Genomic DNA, 18,911 nt, shown 5'->3' with positions numbered 1-18,911 from the left:
AGAGCCATGTCTCCCCAGGCTCATCCATCGTAAGTTCAAAGCCCTTCCTTCCTCTCCAGCACATGTCCACACTGAGCGGCTAACCACAGAACCTGCCCTAACCACTGCTGCTGCTCATCCCCCGATGCTGCCCATCCTGAGGAGGCAGGACGAGGAGCTGGCAGAGGTCAGATGCAAGAGCTGAACAAGAGAAAATGTTTCCCAGAAAACAGGAAATCATTTGTAGGACTCACTTCCAGTTTTCTCCTTCCTCAGAGCAAGTCACTGTGAAAGACCATGGAGAGTTCTCCCGTACATGTGTGGGGTTTTCTCCCTGTTTGTCTGCAGATGTCATGACCACTTGGTTCATACTAAATACCATGTTCTTGCAGTGACTTTCTTCTTCTTAATTATACTGCTGTTACTTTGCTTATAATCTTCTAATACATTGAAGACTAAAGAAGCAGAATTTTATTGCTCTATGATGCAATTTGCCTTGAGCAAGTCCATACAGTGACTTGGTAGCCAAATGGGCAGTGAAACAGTAAAGTTGATCAGTGCCCAGTTTTCCTGACATTTCCACACATGACTGAATCAGAGCAGTTTAAGTAGTGTCCCTGTGTGGGAAATAAGGAAGGCATTGCATCTTTTCAACCATGTAAGAGCCTGCTGGATACATCTGAAATCTTACAGAAAGCGAGTTTTGGTGGCTTGCAGGAATGGACTGCTGGCTGTTTATATCATGGTATGGTGTCCATGAGATATATTTAAACTTGTACCAGGACAGGTTTTTTCAGTAGCACTTGATATTCTAACAAATATATGTGTATATATAAAAGTCTTTATATATCTATTCTAGGTAGTGCATTTATTTCTGTCTTTTTCCTAAAGAAGACCATGAGGACTGCTGATATATTGGGTAAGTAAGCATTTGCTAATTTAGACATGTGTGCTGCCATATGCTTAGCAAGCTGTAACTCTCATGCAGCCCCCCACCTTCACACTCCCACTTTCCCAAGCAAGTGTTTCAAGGCAGATACTTTCAAAATTGGGGAAAAGTGATAAAAAGGAAGAGAATCTTCAATGTATAAGGAAAAGACTGTATTCCCAAATCCTCTTACAACCGTAACTCATTCCTTATGTGCCCTTATTGCTCAAATTTATTTTTATTTTCTATTTTTGCCTCTGAGGTTGTCTTTAGTATTATCTTTATGAGTACAACACAGAATTAATAAAATCAGGGAAGTTATTGAGTTGCTTATTCAGATATAAGATATTTTTTCCTACTGCATAGCTATTGCACAAAAATTCAAGCTCAATTTAAAGTGATAACTTCCCTTTGGTTTTAGTTTTATCACTTCAAAAAAACAAATAATCATATTGTCAAGGGTTCAGCTGGGAAATGTGGTCTTCACTGTAAAAGCCTGTCAACTTTTTGCCTGTGTCCAAGATTTTTTTGCATATCAAGACTGCTCCCCTTGAATGCAGCAATAGTGAGAGAAAAGCAGGTTTCAGGGTTTGGGCTTTACACCAAGCCATCTCAACTGGGACAGCGCACCTGATGCAGGGCACCTGATATTTCTGTGGGTTCCTAAAATCTAGGCTTGATTGTCCAAACTGTAGTGAGGACAGCTGTTCTCATGAATGTGTTGGAGAGATCTGTTCAGTATCGTTCCAGGAATACTATATACGATTTATTTAGGTTTGGAATCCAAGTTTGCCAGCTCAGCTGCTAAATTCAAACCCCCCCCTCCCTTTGCTGATCATGTTTCCCTTATGGCCTTAAACACTGTGTGTTGCTTTAACTGGTATTCAGCTGATTTATTTTATTTCTGTGAGTTTGACTTTGCAAGATGGATTTAACAATGTTGCTACATTCCATAAGAATGAGCTGTACGATGGGAAATATGGTGATGGTTTTGCAAGCACATAAATATAACACAGTTCTGCTTTTTCAAGGGAGCTGTTTGAGATAGCAGTGCCAACAAAACCCTCCGGATGTGCTTTGTTTTGTATTCCTGAGCCCTGCATTCCTCACCGATTTATAGGTTTACCAAGAATTTTAAAGATTACTTGAAGAAAAATTGATTAGCTAATATCTTCCTTAATCCAATATAGTTTATGTTCTTAGGATCATCTCACTTCTATCTTGATACTTCAGCGAACATCTGTGTTTGTCACAGGCAGATGTCCACAAGGCAGAACTTGCAGATTTTTATTAAAAGCATAATAATGCAAGTTCGACCTTGAAATGGGGCCCTGGCAGCCTAGTGGCTGAACAGTCTATTGCAAATCATCCTTTTATAAAACAGTTCATAGATCTGCAAATGCAACAGGGAGCAGCCAGAATGTTGGCCCTATGACAGCTTCACTTGAGCACTGGACTGGCACATGTGTGTTGCATCTGATGCTTCCAGGGCAGGTTGGTGGCTGGTGAAGATCTCTGTGGCCACACTGACTTTGGCACAGTCATGTTTATTTACATGGTTAATGATCTAATTGACTGCACTAGTAAGAAACTTGTCCTTTCAGTTTAGGCTAAGTTTGTGTGATGAACTTTGTGCCTGGGGGAAATACAAAGGATTAATTCTCCTTTGTCATACACTTGGGTTTAGAATTGACAGTATTTGAAAATGCATTGTTGAGCTGAAACCCTAATTCATATAGCTTTACTGACAACTTTTTTTCACATTTCCAAAATTCTTTGAGTCTTTAATAAAAATTAGACTAGATAAGACCACAAATGCAAGGCAATCTAATTGTCTAAGTATAGATCTGTTTAAAAGGACCTAAATTTTCTTCTAGAAACTATTTCCCAATCAGATGGAAATCAGGTTTAACCATGATTACCTAGCACTGTATTGCCAAAGTAACATGTCCTTTTCTTTAAAGGAGGAACGCTGACAATAACAGGGATATTCTTGTTGGTCACATTTGCTCCAAACGTACCTCAAGAGCTCACAGCAAGACAAGTGCGGAATTACTTAGTGAGCTGGCCTTTTTTGGTATATTCAGTGAGTATCTGGTTCATGCTACTCCCTTACTCAGAAAAACTGGAGTTACTGGGCTTTTTATAGCATTATGAATTAGTGGTAGAAAAACTGCTCCTGAAGATAAATTGTATGACTTTCAAGGGAGAGAAAGTCCCTCATCATCCTACTGAATCCAAACTGAAAATATGCAGCAACAAAAGATAATTTTTAACTTCATGTCAGGGGAAAGTCGTAATTGCGCAGGATTAACAAGAGTGGAAAGATTTTAATATTTGGGGAACTTGAGGGAAAACCTAAATATTGGTACTGTTTAAATTTCCTATATATATGTTCATGCCACCTTGTCTGCCTGTACATCTAAATTTGAGGGCTTTTCTGGAATGTGGTGGAATTGTGCTTTTAAAAATTAGGCTATCTATGTTCTTGGTTCTACTTTTTGTCTTTCGTATCACTCTGTTTTATTCCCATATTGTTAAGCCTGGCTGTAAGGAGCTCAGTATGGAGCTGAGATGTGAAGGGGTGGCCTACTTCTCTGCTATTTAGGTTAATCTGAACCTGAGATAGAATTCAAATACAAAAATACTATTTTGGTTAATGTATGTTTAAACAAACTTCAAACATCATATATCTTCTTTGATGTATTTAATTAACATCAGGAACAAGATCAGAGTGAGTAGGATGAATTTCTGTCCCTCTTTTCCTCTGGAAAGCTGAAAATGTTTTCCTCCAGCTGAATGTAAAAATGCAATATAGGAGCTTCAGAAGCAGTTACTATTTCCCAGAATAGGGACTCAGTCAAGTTAGATTCTTAGTGCCCAGGCTTTTCTTAGTAGGAATCTCAGTTAGAAAGCCACTGAGTAGGCAGTTTAAGGACCTTAATCTTTTAGCCAACTTGCAGACTTTACGTGCATCTAACTATCCATTAACTACTGATTAAACACAGATCACATGCTACCATAAAACACACTGATCCTCTCTTTCAATTTGCTGTGCATTTTAAACTCTCTTTCAATTTTTTGTGCCATTTAAAAGATCCTGGAAGATGCTGATTCAGCTCAGTGGAAAAAATTAATATTCATGCTGTATAACTCACAACATGTACTTTTAATCATGCGTGGAGAGGCTTTGGAAGGCAATACCCAAGAGTTTTGGGGTACCCAGTAAGGATAGCTTCAGCATCTACAAGAGCTTCAAGAAGTCCATGCAATCAGCAGAGTAAGAGGAGGGAGTTCAAAACGGGGATATCAATGCTCTTTCTTTTCTACTGAATATCACCCTCTACCATGCAGTTCCACTTACAGATGATAAAGTAGCTTGACATTTTAGACACTGATTTTAAATTGTTGATTCACCCATTTATGTAGAAATGGTGGAGAGAGAAAACTCCCTATCCACACTCAGTGACACCAGAAATTTCTGCGTGGTGTACCATTCACATTTTCTTGAAAATAACAGGTTCCTGGAAAAGGGCTTTTCCCCACCTGAGGACTTTTTGGACTTAATTTCAGGACAAGTTTTCAAGAATACAATTGAATTTGTAGGAAGACTCTGCTGTATTCTTCTTAGGAGACATTGTGAGGAGGTAGTAGGTAACCTCTGAACTTTGTTTGTCTTTTATTTCTTTTCCTTGCCTCAGCCAGCATCTAATTCTGCATGTATAGGATAGGTTGTAGGAAAGGACAGAGCAAATACACAGCAAATCTTGACTCAACAGTATTTAAAACTTTATGTGTTCCTTCTGTTCCGTGTGTTCATCTGTGCTGAGCTTCTTCTGACCAAAGAAAGGGAACCAGCGAAAGGCTCCACAAGAGACTGAGATATCAGCCTGATTACCCTGGTATGCTCCTGGAAGATCAAGCAAACCCTTCTGTAAACATCCTCTTTGGACAGGGAACAAGCTCTTTAGAACTGGTTGTAAAATGCCTAGCACAAGTTGGCTGCTGAGATATAAAAAAGTGCAGCAGAAGCTGCAGAATTTCCAGTGTAAATATACAATGAGGAGACGGTACAGAAGTATAATGCAGTCCAACAGTCTTTCTAAAAGTAGCCCCAAAGTGTGGTCTGCTGAGAAATACAAAGCTCCAATGGTACCAAATGCTCTCTGTGGGTGGTAAACCATCCCCATGTGGCACTCCACTGGTATATTCTGCAGAAGTAGCCTCTAATTCCCACAAGACAACTTTGAGTCACCTTCTGAGACTCTGCAGTAGCATAATTATGTCTGAGCAGGAATGACTACCCTAGTTTGTTTTTTTTTCTCTTTTGCTTATGTGCACTTGGAATCTCTACAGAAGACGTAAATTATAGATGAAGCTCTTAGGTTTCCCTAAACAGAAGCATAGTAAGAATTGGATTGTTAATATTTAATCTCTGCAAAATCAGGTTCAAAACACTTCTGCTTTTCTTTTGAAGTGCCTCGAAGACCATCCTCTATATGTCAGAAAAGCATTTGAGGCAGCCAATGTGGTATTTTGTTTTGGTGCCTTCTGGTAGAGCTTAGAAACATGGAAAACATGATTATTAAAAAATGTTGATGACATGTGGGCTTGAGGAGACCTTAGTAGAGATTGGCTGTAATAGTAAAGATGATTGTAAGCAGGTAAAGTTCCTTCATCTAAACAGAGTATGTGAAGCTGATATAATCTATGCCCTTCCCATTCCTGGACTTCAAATTTATCACTACCACATCACACTATCAGTGATGAGACTAAGGTCTGTTTTGGGTAGTTCTCAGAAAACAATTTTAGGCAGCAGCTGGGGCACCCCAGCTGTGTGAGCCCCTGTTAGGAGCCATGGACTCTGCTTGCAGTATAACTTAATTGTCACAGACTCTCCCTTGTCTTCTGATTGAAGATGACCTGTAGGTCGGTCACCAAGTGGCAGAGAACCACAGAAGAATAGTTAGGCTGCTGGGCAGCACTGAGAACTAATTGTTTGGATTTCCAGCTTAGCATGTGAGACTTCACAGAGCTGAGTAAACTTAAACAGCAGCCCTGAAAAGCAATCATTTATCTCCCTAGGTTTGGCCACAGGACTGCCATCTCTAGCCCTACACCATGGCTGCTTTTTGGGTTTCCCCAGGAGGTAGAAGTGACCATGCACACAGACCTGTGCACCCCTTCCAGAGCTGCCATCAGGGACTCCAGTGTCCTTTTGATTGTTTTGCTTGGCTGTTTCCTTTCAGATGTGTCTTCTTGGTGGGTTGTTTTGCTTTTAAGCAGGGGGAGATGACAGTGGAACTTTATTGTAGTTTTGGCAAGAGAAGAGATGATGAAATGTTGAGGACCAACAGAGGGGTGATGGACAGAGCCAGCTATGATGACCTGGTTCAGTCAAAGCTGGTGCTGCTTGGCACTACCTGCCACTACCTGCAACTACCAGGGGTTGGACTGAGGTAATGAAAAACTGAAGATATAAAAAATGCTCAAAGTTTAGCTTTTGCTATAACAGGAAAGATAAATGACAACAGTTGTTTGATAACTCAGTCAGCTGTCAATAGTTTTGGTTTTTTTAGCAGAAGATATTTTATAAAGCCATTCTTTGCTTGAACATGTAGAGAAGCAAAAATGAATGTGACATCTCAAAGACTTTGAATGAAGCATTCATTCGTTACATAGTTTCACAGCTCTAACTTTCTTTTCTTTTATTTTCAGATTTTAGAAATTCTAATATTCTGCATTCTCCTCTATTTTTACAAAAGAAAGGCTGTGAAACACATCATGGTTTTGTTAATGATGGTAGCTCTACTGGGTAAGAACATATTATTCACTTTAATGTTCCTGTCTGTTACTTGATAATTCCTTGTCACTCCATCTCTCCAGACACTTTAGATTAGAGCCATTTCAAAGCAGTGTGCTTGAAGAAGAATCAGTGAAACATTTCAGATGATTTTTACTGGGGTCTCTTTCTGAAGAGAAAAGCTGATTTTTAAACATAGTTTCTATGTTTATTGCTATTTCTTTTTACAGATACCCTCAAATTAATATGTTATGTGTAATGATATTCTGAAACTTGTTTTAAATAAAAATTTAGGTTTTGATCCTGGAAAAGTGGACTATCCAAAACTTTGTTTGGGAGAGCAGGCTGTGAAAATCTGTTCTCTAAAACAGAGCACCTTGTAAATGCTCTGTAAACAAGTGCAGTGATATGCTGTGACTGTACAACAACTTCAAATTATCTATGACTACTTGAATATGCAACATTTCATATTTTACCACCTTTCCTGAAGAACAAGAACTCAGTGGGCCACTGAAGTTTGTTTTCCATCATTGTCATCACAATCAATAACCAGAGAAAATACAGGAGATAATTTTATTGGCATCTTTCAATAAAGTTAAACTTGAATCCATTTTGAGAAATGTCAGGAGCTCATCTCTAAAGCTCCTGTGATTGTAGGGTTATATCAAGAATTTTCACCACTCCATGTGACAAATTCTCCTGTCCTTGTCTTGTCATTTGTCCATGAAACCCTCAGGGGGCACAGATCCTTGGTTGAAGTGAAAGGTGCCATCGAAGTCAAAGGTTATTTTTTCTCTGATTTCAGTGGGTGCAAAGACTTGCAGTCTGCAAAGACTTGCATTTCTAATGGAGATGATCATGAGGGTTTTTGATAAAATAGAATTTCACTAAATTTTGCCAGGTACAAAATTTGGATTTAACTGAATGTAAAAACCCTAACAGATATATTAACTCCCTTCCTTCAGGGCAGAAACCCCGAGTGGTTTCTTACTCAGCTAAAAACTCAGACTCTTGGAACAACTTTTTGGGGACAGTCTTCCTATGTAGGTTTCCCAGCCCTAGGAGTATTAGGATCTGTAGCTGTGCAGAAGCATTGCAGGATTTCCCTGCGCCCTGCAGGAGGCAGAGATGGAAGAGCCTCCAGAGCGTTAGGTCTGACTGCTGTTGGTTTGGGGAAGGGAAGTGTGAGTGTGGCTGTCCCCAGCTCCCAGCACAGCTGAGTGTGGCTATCCCCCGCTCCTGGCACAGGTGAGTGTGGCTACCCCCAGCTCCTAGCACAGAGCCTTGGAGCTTTGGCAAAGCTCTCCTGAGCTGCTCTGCAGCTTCCAGCATGGCTGTGAGGAGTGTGGAGCACTGTGCACTCCTGAGCAAAGGTCCAGCCAGTCCTGGACCGGGTCCAGTTCCTCCTCCTGCATAACTGGAAGCCTGAAGATTTCCAGATGTGTTCCTGCACATCACTGCTGCAGTTGTGGGCTGGCCCACCATGATGCTGCCCCCAGCAAGCCCTGGGGGAGCTGGGCCGTGGGTCTGGCCAGGCCTGCTGCCTCTGCCCCGTGTCCTGCCAGCCCCGGGGGCAAAGGGACACGAGGGACATGCGGAGCAGCAGCAGGGCTGCAAACCCGTGCCCTGGCAGGCACTAACTGCAGTCTGCTGCTCTGCCTGCAACCAACCAAAAATACATTTTCAGCTGGGGGCTGCTGAGGTTTTTGTGACTTTATGCAACCTGAGGAAAAATGTGTCATTGTTTCTGCTCTGTTAAAAAAGACACAAACAAGCAAATCCTGGTTCATGGGACCTTCTGAAATACTGACATTTCCCTTGAGCGTGAAACTCAGAACTGCATCTGACTCTGGTTCCTGCAGCTGTCCTGGAGCCTGGCAGTCCCCACAAATCCACACTTGGACCACTCTGGTTGGTCTCTGACCTTTCTGCTGAGTGAAGTGATGGAAGGGCTGGAAAATTGTCCATTACTTTGCTCCCAGCTGTGTGACACAGGCACTGCCCTTGCAAGGCCCTGCCTGCTGAAGGGGTGAGTGCTCATGGAAGGTGATATAGTCCTGGTGGAGTGTTCATACTCCATGATGTAAATTAAATGTGGAAAGGTTTCTTTACAGAGAGGGCAGCCTTGTGTTTCACTGCATATGCAAGCTACTTTCACCTTCAAGAAAATACAGAGGTGATCACAAAATCTGATGATGTTCTGCTTAGTACAATTCTGCAGATTCATTTGGTAAGAATCATCTTACCTCATGTATACATTCAGTTATTATAAGTTTGGGAAAAACATTTCAGATTATAGTGGGATTTCAGAGGTTTCTGCCCTAACAGCTGGAAAGTGACATCATTTGTCACACTAGCTTTGAGGGGAGGTCATTCTGACAGAGAAAACAACTCCAGGTTTGAAATTCGTTTTGGAGTTCCTTTAATGAAAAAGATAATTTCACTTCTCAAAGAATAGAAACCAACCGACCAACCAAACCTTCTGGTGCTTTCATTTCTGTCTTGTTAAAATTTTAAGGTGTGGAAACTGGCCTTTCATCAGAAAAAAATAATAGCAATCTTTACCCTTAGCATGACAAATCAAAATACTAATTTTTACCTGTAAGTGTTCTTTTCAAATAACTTCCCCATGTTAGGGTGCAAATCTCAGTTTTATGTTGATGTCTTGTTGGGGCTTGAGTGTATTTTTGGCTTTGTATCACAGCATTTGCACCACTGCAGGCCAGTGTTTGACCTCTGCTCAGTTTCACAGCTGTGTCTGTTGAAGCACTTCACCTGTTTCCATTACAGAGAAAGAAGTGAAGTGCTGGGGGGAAAGGTTGTCATGAAAATGGTGAATTTCGTGGTCATGAACAGGATCATCACAGGATGTATGCAACTCTTAAAACTCCCTCTGAACTTTTGGACTTTCTATAAGAAAAATGCTTGCAATCAAACTCACGAACCTGCATTCATTCTTCTTCCCCCTCCTTTTCTCCCAGCCTTTGGCCTGAACCTTTTGCACAGCACAGGTCTCCTTGCCAATCCAAATGTTACAGGAGCATGAATCAGAGCACTGAAATCCAACACTCCTCAGCTCTGCACCAGGGTGGAACTGGATCTCAGCTGGGGATGCTGCTCCTGACAATTAATTACCTTTCTTCAAAGGTCATCTCTGCAGCCTGACTCTTGAATTTTTCAGGGTTTTTTGAATTTGTTACATTTCATTTGCAGTAATAACAGACTTCTTTGGTTAGCTTCCACAAACCAAGAGCTCCAGAAGGAAATCTAAAGTAACTCTTAGCTAAACTCTCAGCCCCTTTTCTGAAAGATTTCTCTTGCAAAACCTCTCTGAACTGGTGACGTGTATAAAACCCATTGCTTGCTGTCTGAAATTTGTTTGTGGTGATACAATGATAGTGATTAAATGGATTGACAATACACTACTGAAATACTCTTTCTGTGGGATAAATCCAGTAAATGGTCTCGAGAGCCTGGCTCTTGAAATGAAGTGCAGACTCCTGTGTTGTTTGTCTGCTTTTCATATATATAATGCATGGGGAGAGTTAGGTGCTTTGGGATGTGATCCCAGAAGTCAGCTTTGTCCAGCTCAGTTTCAGAAGAGAAATCCTGAGGATGATGAGTTATTTGAGGCTATCAGAGACACATGCAGGCTGCTATAAAGAGGCATCCTAACTGCTTTAAACAGATGGGCAGACCTCTCAGATCTCTCCTGAACGCTGTAATATGGGCTCCAAATTAGCTAAATAAAGTATGTGGAGTAAATAAAGTATGTCTGGAAGGTGTGGAGGCTGTTGTACCACCTTCAACTGGGAGTCCAGTGTGCTAAAAAGACTTAAAGGCAAAACATAAAGTGTACTTGAATCTCAGGCCACTGAGCTTAGACAGTAGCTTAGCAAGCATTTATCAAATCATACACTTGTTTTAGGTGCCCAAGTCCTTCCTCGGTCTTATTGTAAGTGATCAGTCCTGTGGCTCTGACCTGGATCCTTGTCCTCCCTCAGTGATGCACTGAAGTGCTAATCTGAGTGCTGCCCTGCTAATCTCTTTCTTTCCCTTCCAGCATCCCTGACTGTCATTGCTGTTAAGGCTGTGTCCAGCATGATAGCACTTTCTGTGAAGGGGAAAATGCAGCTAACTTACTCCATTTTCTATATCATGAGTGTTTTAATGGCAACTTCTTGTGCTTTCCAAATCAAGTAAGTGAGATTCTACTTACCTACTAACCTTCATACATGTTTTATGTGACAGTTTGGTACTGATAATGATTCCAGATACAAGTTGCAAATTAAGGCAACAAATTTTGGCAGAGCCTTGACAGATGCAAAAATTGCCTCCAGCTGGTTGTATTGTTTATTTAAACTTTATTTCTTAGTTTATAATTGATTGTTATGGACACCATCTCCTCTCATTATCACCGTCAACAAGGTCTTCCTAAATTTTATTGTCTAGTTTTGGCACAGGTCTTAACACACTAAGTGAAATTTATGCTTATGTAGTCATTTGGGGGTTACTTTTAGAAATCTGTATTGCTGAATAATCAAATGACCATGATTATCGTCATTATCTACGTCTGTTCCCCAGCTTTATGGCCCTAGTCAGACTGGAGAAGGGAGTGTACCCCAACGTTCTCCCTGCCTCTGTTAAATCTGCATCTTGCACTTTGCTATCCTGCCCGGCTGTACCTTCCAAGTTTCCCCTGCAGGCCTCTGCTCTGTGAAGTGATTTGTTTATGCTGCCTGTGCAGATTGCTGGGGGTGGCAGCATGGTAAAATATGTCTTGCAGCTGAACAGAGGCTGTTCCCTTTCTGCCTGTCCCTCTGCTTCTGGTGCTGATAGCAGCCTTCAGTAATCTCATCTAGACTGCTCCAGTGTGAGCCTGAGTAGTTCCTTGCTTGATTATTTTCCGGTAGAAAAGCCAACCCAGCTTTTTCATGGCAGAACATACCATTCCCATGTGGAATCAGAAAGTCCATGCATTATTATGCACTGACTCTCCATGGCTGACTCAGGAACTCCCTGGTAACAGATTATAAAGTGATTTACATCCAGCTTGTCTTCACTGGGAGAAAAGCTCCGGGCATTCACAATAGGAAATAAGAGCTTGGTAAATAAGAAGCTGCTGAATTAAACTCTCCATCTTGTAATTTTTTTCTTTCGTTCTTTTGCTGGCCAAAATTAAAGCAGAAGTGAAACAGGTCCATTTCATTCCCTGGGCTCAGTGTCCCTTTCTCTCTACTCTTTTAGATGCATTTTCTAACATGGACAGGGCTGTCAGTCTAAATTTTCCATTTTATTTGTTTGCTCTCTTATTTTATATGACTGTCATTCATTAGCTGAGAACAGCCTGTGCTGCAACAATCTCCTGGATCCAACACCGGGCCTTGCTATCACTGATTTAGTCCCCGTGACCAAGTTTGTTGCAAATGGGAGAAAATAATGAGGTGTTTTCAATGACTTCAAAATCCTGACTATCCTGTGGATATGTAGGATTTCTTTATTTTTAAAGCACCATGGAGACTGTTCAACAGTTGCTAAAATAACCACGCAATTATTTTAATGGCTAAAACAGATCCAAGCTTGGATTTTTACTGTGCGCATATATTGCACCAGAGAAATGTTCAAGTGTGGTTCTTTTTACAGGCTTGAATATAGTCTGCAGACTCCTGATTTTTCTCTCTGAAATGACCATTCACATAACGGACTATCTACAGGTGCATCCACGATGTCAGCTCATGATTCATCACTCTATGGGTGAATGGTGATAGCTGTGGTCTCTGTACAAGTGGGTTAGTTGCTTTGCCTTTTTGCAGATTGTGCAGGCTACTCCCTGGCCAGTGTCTCAGTCCTGCAGGTCTGTGTGCAATACATGCTCCTGTGGTCCTGCACACTCTTGCTCATGGTTCTGGTGAGAGGTCATGTTGCCTTTCTGAAGAGCAGGGCAGAGAGTTTCCAACCTAAGGAGCTTGAAGCCGCTTTCCTGGACTTTCCGTGCAGGACAGTGTTTCTGGGTATGGTTGCATGGATAAACATACAAATAGGTGTTTCAGCCAAACTGGAGTGAGCAGTAGCAGCAATGTGGACTTCAGCAAAGTGAAACAGTTCCTATGAGAACTCACATGTTCATGTCCATGATGCCAATGTACCCTTACACAACCTGTTTGAATTAGAGCAACTTGTCCCTGGCTGCTTGCAGGCAGCACTGCTTCCAAGAACCAATGCAGATCATAAGCAATAATACCCCAGCATTCCTCCCTTATCTGTAGCAGACAAAATTTTTCCAGCAATGCTTCAAAAATGTGTCCATTGAAAGCCTGTGGCCAGAAGAATCCATGCCAACCTTTTTCCTTTCACCTATTCATTTGTACTCTGCAGAGTCAGAACCAGAAAGTAAATTCAGTATGTGTGTGCTGTCCAGGGCTACTTGCTATTGTGGTAAGAAATGGTCACACTTATTGTTAAACTGACAAGAAGTGGCTTAACCTGACCTAAAGTGCAAGGGATCTCCTGTAGGCATGAGATACAATAATGCTTATCTTTCAGGTTCTTGAATCAAGCAATGCATCTGTACAAAGCAACAGCAGTTGTCCCCATTAATTTTGTGTTCTTCACCAGCAGTGCCATCATTTCAGGTTTGTTTCTGACCTTCTTCCTCTACAGAAAGATTTTTTAAACATCAGGTTTTCAAGAACAGGAACCCTGTGAATAGAAACCCAAACCCATCATATTTGTCTTCACAGAAATAATTTTTTCCTAAGTCATAGGTGTTTAAATTCTGAAAAATAAATAAGTTCACAACTTCTGAAACAAAATAAATGGTAGGGTGTTAAAGCTAGATCATCTTTAAGGTTCATCCCAACCCAAATCTTTCTATAATTCTAGAAAAATAATCAAATTCTAACCTTTCCAAAATAGATCATGTGTGATTCACTGTACCTTGCTGGCTTACTAGAAGTACCTGCATTTATTCTAGCCTCCTATTCACATCCAGTAAATGCATTTACCATGTGCACACCAGTCTCTCCCTATACGAACTGGTAGAGTAATTTTAACAGCCTGGCAAACTACTCAAATGACAACCAGCTGTGCTTCATAGTAGTTAGCGTATATTCCATTTCAGAAGGTGGAATTCTGGGTTAAGTGAAGGAAATAAAATGACTACAAAAACTTTTTAAGCATTTAACATTTTATTCTGGGTGAGAACTTTGAACTCAGCATTGTTAAAGAGGAACTGCAAATCTTGGAAATGGTGTGCAGCGCAAGAACATGAGCTGGGAGGACGACTAAGATGCTGTATCAGCAATGAGCCAAAATGATCATGTTGTTAGAACATTTATGACTCATTTTAACGCACGCTGGGGGCTTTCCTGTCATTGCTGTGCAGGAGTTTCTCATGCAGAGCTGCCATTAATGAGAAGGGGAGTTAGCTTCACGCACAGATTGCCTCAACACCTGTGTTAGAAGAGACCTACACTTTGTGACCGAGAAGAAACTTGTGCCAAAAGGGGGTTGTGTTCTTGTGACCATATGGGGAATTTGGCCTGGTGCCTCCTTATAAGATCAAGTACCTATTCAGGAATGGCTTAATAGCTTTGAGAGTGGATACACATGCATTTGCACCAGGTTAGTTAAACCAGTGTAGGGCTTAGAAAAGCAACCTCTGCTGAATCTTGCTGGGGTGCTCGTAGAAGGTACCTGGTGTCATGATTCCCCCATCCCTAGTTACAGCTTTTGAAGACACAGTCACACTTCAGCTGCACTGGGTCCCACTGGCATTTCTAAGCAAAGCTGTGCTCATCAGTGGTTTAAAGCTAATATACTTGGCTGTTAATAGGGGCAGCTGAGATCCAGATACACATCTGGTTCTGTCACCTCCACTACAGAGGTGCTAATTCCTGGAAGAGGGGCGACCAGAAAGAGCTAGTGATCCCTTCAGCCAGAAAGATTTGGCAAACTTGGCTGCTGGAGCCCTTCATTTGGAGTAAACCTCAGGGACACAGTTAGTTATTGAAAATCTGTTCCCAATTGGAGTTAAGATGTCCACATGCTCTGCTGGAGTAGCTTAACGAAGTCCATGAAGAACCTCTCAGCTGTATTGGTATGTCGCTGCTTGTGAGTAAGACCTCGAGTTTGACCTGCACAGAAATTGTTGCTGACAATGCAAAAGATACATGCATCTGTGCAATTACTAACCCAGCACGTGTTCCAGCCTGATTGACTAAATCTCCTCCAGTCCTATGCAGTATCTTGAGAAAGCCTAGATTATGGAATATAGGACATAAAGTGAACACATCACAATGTGTATTAATACCTTATTTGGGATTTTTTTTTTTGCTCCGTTTAAGCATGACACTTCTCCTGACCCTCCCAGCTGTAATTCATATCACTTGGAAGCCAGTCAAGATCTGCAATTCTTGTTTCTGTCACATTCCAGGGGTCATATTTTATCGGGAATTCCAAAGTGCAGCTTTACTGAGCGTGTTCATGTTTCTCTTCGGGTGAGTGTATCAGCCTAAAATCTGCACTAAGGTTTGTACTGGAACAGCACTGCCTTGTGCAATCTCTTCTTTTCTCAGTAAGAAGAAACCGCCTTGTTATTAAAGTATTATGGAATAGCCATTATAGTAGGATAAAAAAACCATTAAAGGAAAGATTGATGTCTGTGCTTTGGGAGTTTGGAGGCCTGGCTTTGAATCCAAATATGTAAAAATGTGAGACACTTGTGAACTACTAATCTCATGATGGAATGAAAAACCAGCATCATCTGTTCCTTCAGCAGGAAGGAGAAGTCACTGCTCTCCACCAAATATCGAATTATAGGGGGTGCTTTTACAGCTGTGAGACATCTCCTCCCATGTTAGCTTCCACTGGTGTGTCTGGCTGCTTTTCTCTGCCCCTAGGCATGGGCAATTATATGAGCTGCTTGCCTACAAGGCAGTACTGTAATAACTCTCCCCCATCTCCCTGTGTCAAGAAAGACACAGTGTGCCTGCAGAAAAATTCAGAGCATGCTAAATATCTTTTTGAAGAATGGCCTAGGTGCTGTGAGAGCAGAAACCTGGGTATCAGCACCACAACAACTTTCGGGAGATGTGACAGCTATAATAATGGGCACAAAATGTTTAAAATATCTCCTAGAACTGCTGGAAGTGTCTTGCACACAGTGCTGTCAAATAAATGGAGCTGATAGCTGCAGACATCTTCATCTTCTGCAGTTGGGCTGGAGTAAGTGCACACAGCCACTATCTTGTCTGACTGCTTGGAAGGACACAAAAAAATGGAGATGAGCAACCATGTATTTGGCAGCTAGGAGTTAGGGGTTGTGTGTCCAACACACAGCAGATAGATGTGTCCAGCCATAGCAGTTTTTCACTGTTCCTGGCTTACAGCCTGCCCTTGAGACACGCAATCAAACAAGAAAAACAACAGAGATGTCGATTGTCCGCAGCCAGACTGAGCTGCTAATGAAATTGTACATGCTAGAATGCTAGCTTGGATGCTCTGGGAAGATTTGCTCAGGGATTCAAATGTTGAGGTCTCACACCCACAGGCATCTGATTAGGTATATATTGCTGGAAGTGTAATTTTGGCTGTGGAGTCTTTGGAACTGATAATAAAACTTCAGGAGGCAAAACTAAACTGAAAGAAGCCCAAAATAAATTTACAGAGCTGCCAGGAAGAAGTGTTTCTTTATAAACTCAGCAACTCGGGTTTGGAAGTCCTTGAAAAAGAAACATGGAAAGAAATTCTCATCTCAGATACAGTGAACTGTTTCTAATGATACTGTGCCACTGTTATTTTGCAGATGTCTCCTGTCTTTCCTTGGTGTGATTATAATTGCAAGAAATAAAAAAGAGGAGCATTTACAAATCCCTTTTATTGACTGTGGACATATTCCTGGTAAGTAGGGCTTTTTTTCTGTCTCTGTTTAAATGAGGTTTCAGATAATGGGATGACCTAGGAGAATTGAGTCACAAATATGCTCTAGTCATATTTAATAAATATACTGTTCACTTAATTTCTATTCCTGTTCCAAACAGATTTTTCAAAGAATTTTTCAGGGTTTTTCCAAGCTATTGTTACAACCAGTCAAATGAAAACAATGATTACTGGAACAAAGAATGTTTAAATGATGGATTGGTGGGGAATTAATTTTGTTAAAATCCTTCACAAAGTTGTTGTTTTTTCCTTCTCTCCTCACATTTCCTTAGGAGAAAATCTGACAGGCAAAATACAACCAGATCCTCACTGTTCATGCTATGGCACGCTGAATAAGGAAGATGACTTGGTGAAAAGGCAAAGCTGAAAGAAGAAAGCACTTTACATGCCATTTAACAGGAGGAACACCACTGGAACAAGGATCAGTAGCACCTTTTTATTGAACATATTCACGTATACATTGAACTCCTGTATGTTGATGAGTCATAGTATTATTTGATCCTAATTAATTTATCCCATGATTGTACCAAATGTGTCCTAAAGATAAAGGAAGCCTTAACAAAAACCAAATAGCCATTAATGAAATTGAATATTCTCCTAGTATCAATGCCTCTTGAGGACATTCTTAGAGTTTTAATTGCTTTTAAATGCAATGAGCACAGAACAGGATTATAAAAATTCCCCTTTGGAACCCCTCAGATCTGTGTAAATGTTTAAAGACAAATGTGAGAAATTAGAATTTTTGTAAGTGATTTCAAAGTATTTTGATATATATATAATCCCTTTTAAACCCTTTCCTTCCTGTTCAGGAGTCAAAACTCTAAGTATGTATGAAGTAGACACAAATAGAATTGTGTCTACAAAAATAATTTTGTATTGGATGTAGAACAATCCTGATTATCTCCTACCATCAGGTTAATTCTCTTATCCTCCAAGGAAATCAGTACTTGTGTGAGCAGTGGGAAGATAGTGTTTGCCATGAACACAGGCACGTGGGCACAGGGACACAACTGAGGTGCCCAGCCCAGGCAGGATTAGGGTACAGTACTTGACATTTTACATCCTCCCAGAGGAGTCCTGTGCACTGGGCTGCACTGGGCTGGGCCCTATGATCTCTTAGCATAGTCTGGTCTGAGTTTTAGCTTCTGTTTTCAGCAAAAGAAGGTTTTAGCAAAGAAAAATGCATAGTTCTTCAGAGGAAGTGGGGTAGCCAGGGTCCCTCTCTTGGTATGTCTTGGAAAAATACCTCTAAAAAAGTTGGGTGACTCCTGTTACCACTGGTAATTCTGCATGAGGAAAGGCTGTGAAAAACAGGACCACAAAGAGCCACGGTAATTGTGCGATTTTCCCTTAATTAAATGGTTGTGTCTCCACACTGATTTGAAGAGCCAGCAGTGATGGGAACAATGACAGTACAGGCTTTGTGTTCAGATTTGGAACATCTTGATGTCTCTCTGTCCCAGTATCCCATCAAAAAACTTCTTCAGGGAATTCCTCATGGGTGCACTTATCCCTGCGTGGTACCATTGATCCACCTCAGCCAGCACAGGGGTTTTGGTCACATCCCCTGCATAAACAAATGAAAGTGCTCTTGAAAAATGTTCATGTCTTGTTTTAGGATAGAATTAAGCTGCAGTTATGGGTAGGGGCACTGATGGGTAGGGGCCACAGACTGTGTGTACTTTGTTTCAGGTCTATTTTTTTTCCCCAAGTAATTGTTTATTTAATTTTAAGCAGAAGATCCATAAGACAGTTTCATTCCAAATGCTGCAAACCACACGCAGAGCTGCAGTATTTTGTGTGCAGCAATGTCCCAGGAACTATGGCATTTGGGGACATGTGAAGCTGTTTTTCAATATGGGGGCTTTTCCAGCTGACACAGGACAAGACTCTGTGTCTGCACCTTACTTGTACCACCTGCTTGGCTTGGCCTTCCTTTCCTGCCTAGCATCTTGAGTTCAAGTTTCTAAAGATTAAAATAAAAAAAGCACATGACCTTTACAGGCTTTCTCCAGGGAGTAAGGACATGCTTGTCTTTCTTTTGCAAGTCAAATTTAAGCTGCTTTCTAAGTCTCAAGTGAGAGTATGTGCTAAAGATGGAAATAAGAGGCCTACGGGTTTTCATTCTGTGACCTGGGAAACAAATGGGTGAAAGGATTTGGTATTGTTGCTATTTTTAAATTATTGGCCTTGGGCATCTTTCTGAAACCTGTTTTCATGGCTCAGGAGGGCTGCAGGAGGTAATAGAGCTTACCAGGTGTA

The 18,911-nt window shown here is 41.2% G+C and overlaps 1 protein-coding gene across 1 annotated transcript in view; it reads left to right on the top strand.

Moving 5' to 3' along the window:
• The window catches only part of NIPAL2 (NIPA like domain containing 2), a 47,406-nt gene extending 30,188 nt beyond the window's left edge, over window positions 1–17,218 (top strand). The window contains 8 exon segments of the mRNA XM_030943228.1: window positions 839–898; window positions 2,872–2,993; window positions 6,626–6,722; window positions 10,774–10,909; window positions 13,254–13,342; window positions 15,145–15,208; window positions 16,516–16,610; window positions 16,922–17,218. Coding sequence (XP_030799088.1) covers window positions 839–898; window positions 2,872–2,993; window positions 6,626–6,722; window positions 10,774–10,909; window positions 13,254–13,342; window positions 15,145–15,208; window positions 16,516–16,610; window positions 16,922–17,016 — 758 coding nt within the window. The 3' untranslated portion in view covers window positions 17,017–17,218.
• The last annotated feature ends 1,693 nt before the right edge of the window (window positions 17,219–18,911 follow it).

This window comes from Camarhynchus parvulus, chromosome 2 (assembly GCF_901933205.1).
Source record: "Camarhynchus parvulus chromosome 2, STF_HiC, whole genome shotgun sequence".
NCBI classification, from domain to species: domain Eukaryota; kingdom Metazoa; phylum Chordata; class Aves; order Passeriformes; family Thraupidae; genus Camarhynchus; species Camarhynchus parvulus.
Note: the sequence above shows the minus strand (reverse complement) of the source record. Positions and strands in the feature narration are given on the sequence as shown.